Source organism: Myotis davidii, unplaced genomic scaffold (genome assembly GCF_000327345.1).
Source record: "Myotis davidii unplaced genomic scaffold, ASM32734v1 scaffold409, whole genome shotgun sequence".
Classification (NCBI taxonomy): domain Eukaryota; kingdom Metazoa; phylum Chordata; class Mammalia; order Chiroptera; family Vespertilionidae; genus Myotis; species Myotis davidii.
The window spans coordinates 424788-434965 of record NW_006374611.1 but is presented as its reverse complement, the minus strand read 5'-3'; the positions used below and the strand labels follow the sequence as shown (position 1 = coordinate 434965).

Below are 10178 nucleotides of genomic sequence, written 5' to 3'. Positions count from 1 at the left end.
CTGGACAAAAATCGTGCACCTATGGATGAGGACAGTGGGTGGGGAGTGAGGGCAGGGGTGGGGCGGGAACTGGGAGGAGGGGAATTATGGGGGGGAAAAAGAGGAACAAATGTAATAATCTGAACAATAAAGATTTAATTAAAAAATAAATAAATAAAATAAAAACAGTAACATTCCTAAACATTTCATAAGCTATATGGGAAAATATCTACATTTAAAAGTGCATAATATATGATTATTATGAAAGAAAATATATTCCTAAATATTAGGAATTAATTACCTGAGTAATCAAAGATATTTTAACGATTTTTCCACCTACCTCTGAAAATGATGACTATACAGCTGTGTTGGAATACCAAGAATACGATCATATATAGCTGTAACTTCTCTCAGGTTACCCTGTTCATTCTCCCAGTTTATATACATTTCCCATAGTCTGTCAGATCGGAAATCTGTTCCTGCAGCTAGAACAGCATGCTCAAAAGTTCTGAAAAATTAAATTACCTTTAAATTATCTTTCTAAGATAAATGCACTTTCAAAATATTATGTCTATACTTTGCAGCTCTGCAATATATACAAATATCAAATCATTATGCTGTACACCTCAAATTGACATACAGTGGTTTCGCAGAGTAGAAAGAGAATTAGATCCAAGACCCCTATTAGATCCAAGACCCCCATTAAAACCACAAAGTACCAATCCCTAACTACAATGTTTTTTTTTCTACACATACATACCTCTGATAAGAGTGTAATTCATACATTAGGCACAAAAATTAACTAATAAAAAATAGAACAATTATAATACAGTGGGGCCTTGACTTACGAGTGCCCTGACTAACGAGTTTTTCGAGATATGAGCCGTCTCTTGGTCGATTTTTTGCTTTGAGTTGCGAGCTAAAATTCGGGTTATGAGCCAGCTTCAGATACACCACCACTAGTTAGTTGGCGCAGCGAATATCACAGTGAATGCCACAACATCAGCCCAGCATCACGTGTCTCACTCGTTCACTTTTTGATTTGACATACGAGTAATTTGAATTACGAGCTCCTTCACAGAATGAATTAAACTCGTAAGTCAAGGCCCCACTGTATATTGTAATAAAGTTATGTAAATGTGTTCTCTCAGCAAATTAGCACATATTTCTTTTTCCTTTTTCATAATTTCATGGATAGAAAATTTGCTCTTACCGTAGATTTTAGTGACCTCAGCATACATTGTTTTCTGTCCTTATTAAGTCGACAACTTTCACCTTTTCACTTAAAGGAAGCACTTTACAGCTTTTTCTTGGCATACCTGAATCACCAGAATCACTACTCTTGTGCTTTGGGGCCAACATTTGGTAAAATAAGGATTACTTGAACACAAGCACTGGATACTGTGACAGCAATCTGATAACCTAGACAGCTACTAAAGTACAGTGTGGATACGATGGACAAAGGAATGATTCCCATCCTGGGCACACAAGGGCAGGAAGACACAAGACTTCTTCATACTACTCAGAACGGCGCACATTTAAAACTTATTGTTTACTTCTGGAAATTTCCAATTAATATATGCAGACTGTAGTTGACTGCAGGAAACTGTGACAGTTGAAATCATGAATAAAAGGGCTACTACTGCAACATATGTCAATAAAACTTCAATTTTAAAAAAATTTAAAAATCAAATAGATAATGCTAAATTCAAAATATTTCATTGCTTCCCATACAAATAGAGATTAAAAGATAAAAGGAATTGCCCGGCTGGTGTAGAGTTGTGGTTGAGCGTCAATCTATGAACCAGTAGGTCAGGCTTTGATTCCCAGTCAGAGCACAAGCCAAGGTTGCAGGCTGGAATTTCCTTCTATGGACATGTTCTTTCAGCCACTTGAGGGGATCACTCCTTGTTAGAGGACCTCCAGTCCAAGATTGAAGTCTAGGAATAGCCTCTATGTTAAGACCAGACTTAACCAAATCCTCTGAAATCAATAAAAACTTACTTGAAAAGAAAAAAAAAGGATAAAAGTAATAATAAAGAAGTGTATGACAGCAGTTTTAAATAAGTGAGAAAAGCCCGGCCAGTGTGGTTCAGTGGTTCAGCACTGACCTATGAACTGGGAGGTCACTATTTGATTCCCAGTCAGGCACATGCCCGGGTTGTTCTCAGTGAGGGGCATGTAGGAGGCAGCCAATTGATGATTCTTTCTCATCATTGATGTTCCTATCTCTTTCTCCCTCTCCATTCCTCTCTGAAATCAATAAAATAAAACAAAGTGAGAAACATAAAGGAAATAGATAAATGTAGTTATGTAATTTTACCTTATGTAAAATTACAATGCAAAACATACACACTGCAAACATATATTTATTTGTTAAACTTGAAATGCTTGTTGAATGGATTCATTTAGGGGAGAAGATAGACACAATTATTATTATTAATTTAAATAATAATTTTCTGGGAAAATAAATCCAACAAGGGATCCAGCTGCCTTATAAGGTAATGAGAAGTATACATATATTTTAAAACTCGAAAATCTCTCCTGATTCTAAAATCCCACAATTATAGTTCATTACAAAACATATATTTTAAGTACCTAATTCATGTCAAAAGATTTCTGCAAGCAATGTTAAATCATTAGATTTGAAATTCAAATGATTAAAAACCATTAGATACATATTTTCAATGTAAATATTTTAGAATCAAAAGGGATTTTTAAGAGTATAAAACCATACTACCTAAATTAATCTATAACTTTAACAGAATCCCAATCAAAGCTCTAACAAATTTTGGGTGAAAAAGAAAAACAAATTCTAGCATTCATCTGGAATACAAAAATGTAAAGTATTTTGTGTAAGGACAATGCAGCAGTTTTCCTGAAAGATATCAAAAGAAACTAGGAAGCCTAACTGGTTTGGCTCAGTGGATAGAGCGTCAGCCAGCGGAATGAAGGGTCCCAGGTTTGATTCCAGTCGGGGGGCATGTGCCTTGGTTGCGGGCACATCCCCGGTGGGGGTTATGCAGAAGGCAGCTGATTGATGTTTCCCTCTCATGTTTCTAACTCTCTATTCCTCTCCCTTCCTCTCTGTAAAAAAATCAATAAAATATATTTAAAGAAAAAAAACAAACTAGGAAGCTATAGTAATTAAAAGTATGGCACTAGCTGGGAACAGAAAAATGGATCAACAGAACATATCAAAGTATATTTGAGGCCAAAACCGGTTTGGCTCAGTGGATAGAGCGTCGGCCTGCGGACTGGAGGGTCCCAGGTTCGATTCTGGTCGGGGCCACGTGCCTGGGTTGCGGGCACATCCCCAGTAGGAGATGTGCAGGAGGCGGCTGATCGATGTTTATCTCTCATCGATGTTTCTAACTCTCTATCTCTCTCCCTTCCTCTCTGTAAAAAATCAATAAAATATATTTTTTAAAAAAAAAGTATATTTGAGAATTTAGTCTATGATAAAGGAGTATTTTTAGAATTAAAGCAGAAAAGTTGGACTATTTAATAATTGAAAAAAATAAAGGGTTAATCTATACTTCACAAAGGACACAAACTAAATGCCATATGATTTTTAAAAAACTATTTTAAAAATTAGAAGAAAATACAAATTTATATATTCTTGGCAAGATAGGCACAAAAGAAACTAATAAAAGATTGAATACTGAACATTAAGAAAAAAAGCCTCTATATGATAAAGATACCCTAAACAAATTAAAAGCTGTACCAAAACTGCAGGAAATATGATACACACACACACACACACACACACACACACACATAAAGGATTAAAAGTGTGTGTGTATGGGTACATGCATACATGTATATATATATATATATATATTTGTGTATGAAGTTTCTGAGACAGTGAAATACATGCTATTGCTCCTGCCGAAACCCAAAATGATCCAGTAAATTAGCGGTTCTCAACCTGTGGGTCATGACCCCTTTGGGGGTCGAAAGACCCTTTCACAGAGGTCGCCTAAGACCATCGGAAAACACATATATAATTACATACTGTTTTTATGATTAATCACTATGCTTTAATTATGTTCAATTTGTAACAATGAAATTGGGGGTCACCACAATATGAGGAACTGTATTAAAGAGTGGCGGCATTAGGAAGGTTGAGAACCACTGCAGTAAGTAAACGCATCAGACACTAAGAAAGTGGAGGGAGTTGGGAGAGGAAAATGATAAAAAGGTAACAAAATAAAGACAGAATGTTTAGGTCTGATTAATAAATGTAAGAGACCTTAAATCTCGTTTCCTGCCCAGCTATGGGAATTCAGAAACTAGGTATATTTTCCCTGGAAGTTCAGGTTATCCTTTAATGAAAAAAAACTGCTTGACATAGGAACAATATAAAGATACCGCCCTGGCCAGTGTGTTCAGTGTTAAGAGCATCAGCTCTGCCTGCACCAAAGGGTCACGGGTTTGATTCCCATCAAGGGCACATACCTGGGTTGAAGGTTCAATCCCCAACCCAGGTCAGGTCAGGTGCGGGAAGCAACCAATTGATGTGTCTCTCACACTGATGTGTTTTTTTCTTTTCTTCTCTTCTCCCCCTCCCTCCATTCCTCCCACTCTCTGTAAAAGTCAATGGAAAAAATATGCTCAAGTGAAGATTAACCACAACAAGATATAAAGATACTAACACTAGGAGTCTAACAAAAACTGGGTGGCCATTTGATCATTTTACTGTGAAGCCCTCCAGGCCAGCTAAAATTGGATCCCCAATACAAAATACACAGAGCTTCTATTCATTAAAATCTAATCTTTAACATAAGCAGAAATCCAGAAATCAGACATGACAGAGATTAAAGAACAAAAAAACTTCAGAGGAAACAGTGCTAGGAGCAGACTTCAACTATCCTTAATACCCTCAAAGAAATGATAAAAAAATATGCAGAAATATAACAATAGGAAGAGATGAGAAAAGGAACAAAGAGGGTATTGAAGTGGCTGATCAATGTTTCTTTCTCATGGATGTTTCCATCTCTCTATCCCTCTCCCTTCTCTCTCTCAAATAAAAAAAAAACCCACTTTTTTAAATAAATAAAAGCTTCCATGAGGCCCAGCCAGTATTGCTCAGTGGTGGAGCACTGACCCATGAACCAGAAGGTCACAGTTTGATTCACTGTCAGGGTATATGCCCGGTTTGTGGGCTCAATCCCCAGTAGGGGGCGTGCAGGAGGCAGTTAATCAATGTTCTCTTACTGGTGTTTCTATCTCTATCCCTCTCCCTTCCTGTCTCTCTAAAAAGTCAACAAAGACATATTTTTAAAAAAAGCTTCTTTGAGGAAAAACATGTCATATAAATATCAGAAGAATGGTATCATACTTATCAATACCAACATCAGAAGCTATAAATGATTCAAGAGATGCCTTCAAAGCCCTAAGGAAAAATTACTTTCAACTCTATACCCGAATGGACCATTAATTTGGGTGTTTCAGACATAAAAGTCTTAATTTCTTTTTTTTAAAATCCCAAGCACCCTTCAGCAAGTAATAGGATGCTTTTCTATAAAACGTGGGCACATAAACCAAGAAAGAGTGGGATCTAATAAACTTTTTTTAAAATATATTTTTGTGCACCAGTGGGGTCCCTCAGCCTGGCCTGTCGCCTCTCGCAATCTGGGACCCCTTGGAGAATGTCGGATAGCCAGACAGGAGGGAGCCGATGCCCGCAGGCCCAATCCAGACAGGAGGGAGCCCGATCCTGTGCATTTTCTGTAACCTGTTGGTCAGTGCACGTCATAGTGACCGATCATTCACTTGCTTAGGCTTATATATAGATAGATTGATTTCAGAGAGCAAGGGAGAGGGGGAGATAGAAACATCAATGATGAGAGAGAATCAGTAATCGGCTGCCTCCTGCATGCCCCCAACTGGGGATTAAGCCCACAACCCAGGCATGTGCCCTTGAACAGAATCTAACCTAGAACCCTTCAGTCCCCAGGCTTACACTCTATCTGCTGAGCCAAACCAGTTAGGGCTCTAATAAACTCTTAATAGAGCCAGAAACCCAGGAATGAGGTAAAGACATATTCTAGAATCAGGATGATAAAGAAATACCAAAATAATATCTGTATAACAGAAACAGAATAGAACAAGCAGTCCAGATTACAGCTCCAAGAGGGAAGGGGGAAAAAATGGAATTTACAGACTTCAGAATGTAATTCTCTTTTACAATTTTTATACTAAGTAGAATATTTTTAACTCCCAAAAATAACTTACAAATCATTTGTACATTATGTAAAGTAGTATTTAGTACTGACTACTGAAAGTAGCTGTTGGAAGGGGTGAAAGTTTTTAAATGTGCAAAGAAAACCAGGCAAGTTGAATAATGGGGAGGAAGCAGTAATTAAATCCAGGAAAAACAAAAGGCTATGAAATCTATCCATTTGGAAAGATGAAGAATGAAAAAATAATACAGAAGTGAACTAAAATTTTTAGTTACCATTACAAAATTATGTCCTCAACAAATGAAGAAAGCACTACTATATCACACATGCTAAAAAATATCAGAAGAAATAGCTAAAATATCTAAAGAGGGGTGGAAAGACTGCTTTTTGTTACAAGCAGTTTAATACTGATTTTTTAAACATTTATAAGTTCCTATAATTAATAAGAAAAACATAATCCAAAAGTAAAAGGAGTAAATGATATGAGGAGGCAATGTGAAAATGGCTTATTTATAATAATAAAAGTGTGATATGCAAATCGGCTAAACAAAACAGCAGAATGACCGTCCAGACGACCTTCCGGATGACCACGCTGACACCCACTGGCGCCAGGCCAGCCAAGGTGGGTGCGATGCGATTGGTCGGGGGCCCAGCCATCGCCCCATGATCGCCCTGCAGAGGGAGGCCCAGGCCACCGGCTGGCAAGGCAATTGATCAATCAGGGGACTCCACAATCACCCCAAAGAGGGAGGCCCAGGCCACCAACTGGAGGTCTGATGGGCAGGGCCTCCCTCTGTGGGGTGCGATAGATCGCCCCAAGAGGGAGGCCCAGGCTACCCCATGGTGGTGCTGCAGCGGGTGGGCCCGGCCTCCCTCTTTGGGATGATCCATTGAGGAGCTCAGGCTGGGTGGGTGGGGCCTACCTCTCTGGGGCAATTAATTGCAGGGCTTCTGGAATGAGGGCACAGGCCGGGCTGAGGACACACACACACACACACACACACACACACACACACACCCAGTGCACAAATTTCGTGCACCAGGCCTCTAGTACAAGGATATGAAAGATGGCAAACCAGGATAAACACTCTGGAGATATGTAAACTAAAATAATGTGATACCACCTAAGGATAAAGAAAAATGTGGTCTGCTATGGGAAAATGACTACTCTCATACACTGTGGGAGTTTAAAATATCACTTCTAAAGAAACATTTGATAGAAGTTAGCTGTGTGTTCCCTTTGACAGAGTTCCAATTCCAGCATGCTCTACATAAATACTGACTTGTAGAGACATTCCCTGAAGCACTGGTTATTTCCTATGCATAAGAATTTGGTCAAATAAAATATAAGACCTAGATACTGTAAAATAATTTGCAGTGGTTAAAAAAGTATGGTAGAGATTCCAAAATATTCTGTTAAAAAAAAAAAACTCAAAGGATAATATGAACAAACATGTATAGCTGTGTGTATCTGAAAGAACACACACCAAGCCATTAACCACAAGGGGAGTGGAATTGGGAACAAAAGAAAAGAGAGGTATAAAACAGAGGGGGAGCCCAGCTGGCATGGCCATGGTTGAGCATCTATGAACCAGAAGGTCATGGTTCAATTCCCAGTAGGAACACATTTCCAGGCTGTGAGCTCAGTCCCCAGTAGGTGATGTACAGGAGGCAGCCGATCAGTGGTGCTCTCTCATCACTGATGTTTCTGTTTCTCTATCCCTCCCTCTCCCTTCCCTCTCTGAAATCAATAAAAATATACAATAAATAAATGAAGGGAATTTATTATCTGTTTTTATATAATCATACATACATTTATTACATGTATTCTTTTTAAGTAGAGAAATTATATGGAATTTAAACTTTCAGTTTAGCATTCACAAATAGTTGTATTATCAATCAATATAAGAATAACTGATTTATAATTTATATCTTTGAACACATGTGATTAGCAGAGTTTCACATACCCTCTTATTGTACTGTTTGTCTCAGAATCCCCAGGATCCAATGTTTCTTTTAAGAAGTTTATATAATGTATCCAAAGGTCAACACTAAGAGGTATTGCCTGAAGCCCCCGTCGATACACCTAAGAAAAAAACAACAAAACTGTACTTCAAATATTTAATTATTTCTTAACAGAGAGGTAACACTGTGTTATCCGGTGAACCTTAGAAATACTAATTACTGGAATTTTGTTTAAATAATCTACCATTACCATTTGGGTGGAGGTTGGATAGAACATGGCAATGTTCTGATCCCCACGTGCAGAGTCTTGATCTTCAAAGCGCAGCAGTCCCTGCTTTCTGACCGGGTTGTGTGGGCAGGCTTTGGGTTACAGACCATAGGGCACAGACCCATTAGAGCACCAATGACAGCGTCTGACCAAAAATGCAATAAGACGTAGCAAATGTGACTAGCAAACCAACTATATTGTTTGGAAAATGAGAAATAAATGTAAGTGAGAGAAAAGCCCTGCCCTACTTGTTAAGCTGCAGTGTAATACAGAGGCTTGCACTGCAAAGCTTGACAAACTGTAGAGGTTTAACGCACCTGCCAACAAAGAGAGAAAATATTAGCTACAAATGCCACAAGAGTGACAAATGCAAATAAAATACCCTATAAAATTGTTTGACCACAAATCGTAGGTACTGCCAGCCAAAGGAAAAAAAAAGTCTTTGTTTTGTTATTTGGCTTACAGTACCTAATGGAAATTATTTTATTCAGTGATGTACGCACCTCATCTGATTGTTTAATGTTGTCATGCCGCTTTTCAAGGTCTGCATACTTTTTCCAGTAACCATAGCAATACGGATAGTGTATGAAAAATTTGTCAAATGCTTTCCTGGCAGCCATCAAGTGATTCTGATGAAAATAAAATGAGGTGTTTAAATATCTTGGAAGTTTCTGCACAAAAAATATTTATTATTCCTTTCAAATGTATTATCTCAAATAAAAGAAATGGCAGGTTTAAAGACCACAAACACACCCCGCAGTCCTTATCCCTATGAATGCAATCTTATCCTTTGAAACAGAGGAACTAATTCTGTTAAACTACAAGGTAACCATTTATATATTCACAGATTTTATACAGATATACACATGCACAGCACTTACTACAAACATTAGACTTTGACTCTAATAAAACTAACTTTTCACTACACACCAATGCAATTTTTTTGCAGTTAAATAAGTGTAAATATCCAATGTGATGTAACTTAATCTGAAAAGTATAAAAAAGCAACTTTAATTACAAAACAATAAGGCCCAGTCTAATAATGACTTGATTAATCTGTTCCTTTAGTCCCATTTAAAAGTTACTAACCTCCTGTTCTACATACTGAAGCAAATATACCCAGCCTGTAAAATCCTGAGGATTATTTTCTACAGTTTTCCAAAACTTTTCATATTCTGGAGGGAAATTTGCTTCTGTTTCTGCCACTGGAAGGTCCACAGCATCTGCTATTTCATTTTCATCTGTAGTTGCATTCACATTAGGAGATCCATCAGGTGACTGTTCCATTTCCGTGACATTCATAATTTCAGTACTGAAATCAGCAGACTGTTCTACCACTACCTCAGAACTGTTGCCTGTGCTGCCATTACTAGAATTTCTGTACTCCTCCATGTGAGAATTTTGCATAGCTGTTTGTCTTCAGTTAATGATCTGTAGAAACAAAAATAAAGAAAAACATCTTCCAAATGTTTATTTAGCATCATCAAAACCACCCGTTTTTAAAAATGATTTTTAGAGAGGAAGAGAGAGAAACATCAATGTGAGAGCAAAACATCAATCAGCAGCCTCCTGCATGCCCTTACCCGGGATCAAACCTGCAACAGAGCATTTGCCCTGACCAGGAATTGAACCAGCAACCTTTCAGTGCATGGGATGACACCCAACCAGCTGAGAAGCACCAGTAAGGGCAAAACCACCTTCCTATAAAACACAAGCTCTCATTAGCTATTAAAGAAATATAATTTGATTCTTGATATCTCTTATAACTCTTAATTAGG

The 10178-nt window shown here is 37.8% G+C and overlaps 1 protein-coding gene across 1 annotated transcript in view; it reads right to left on the bottom strand.

The window, feature by feature from the left end:
• PRPF39 (pre-mRNA processing factor 39) overlaps nt 1-9856 on the bottom strand; it is a 23598-nt gene extending 13742 nt beyond the window's left edge. The window contains exons 1-4 of the mRNA XM_006777726.2: nt 9490-9856; nt 8904-9029; nt 8135-8253; nt 320-487 (exon numbers count right to left, since the gene is read on the bottom strand). Of these exons, the coding sequence (XP_006777789.1) occupies nt 320-487; nt 8135-8253; nt 8904-9029; nt 9490-9807 (731 nt within the window). The 5' untranslated portion in view covers nt 9808-9856. The remainder of the gene's footprint in view (nt 1-319; nt 488-8134; nt 8254-8903; nt 9030-9489) is intronic.
• Nucleotides 9857-10178: the final 322 nt, after the last annotated feature.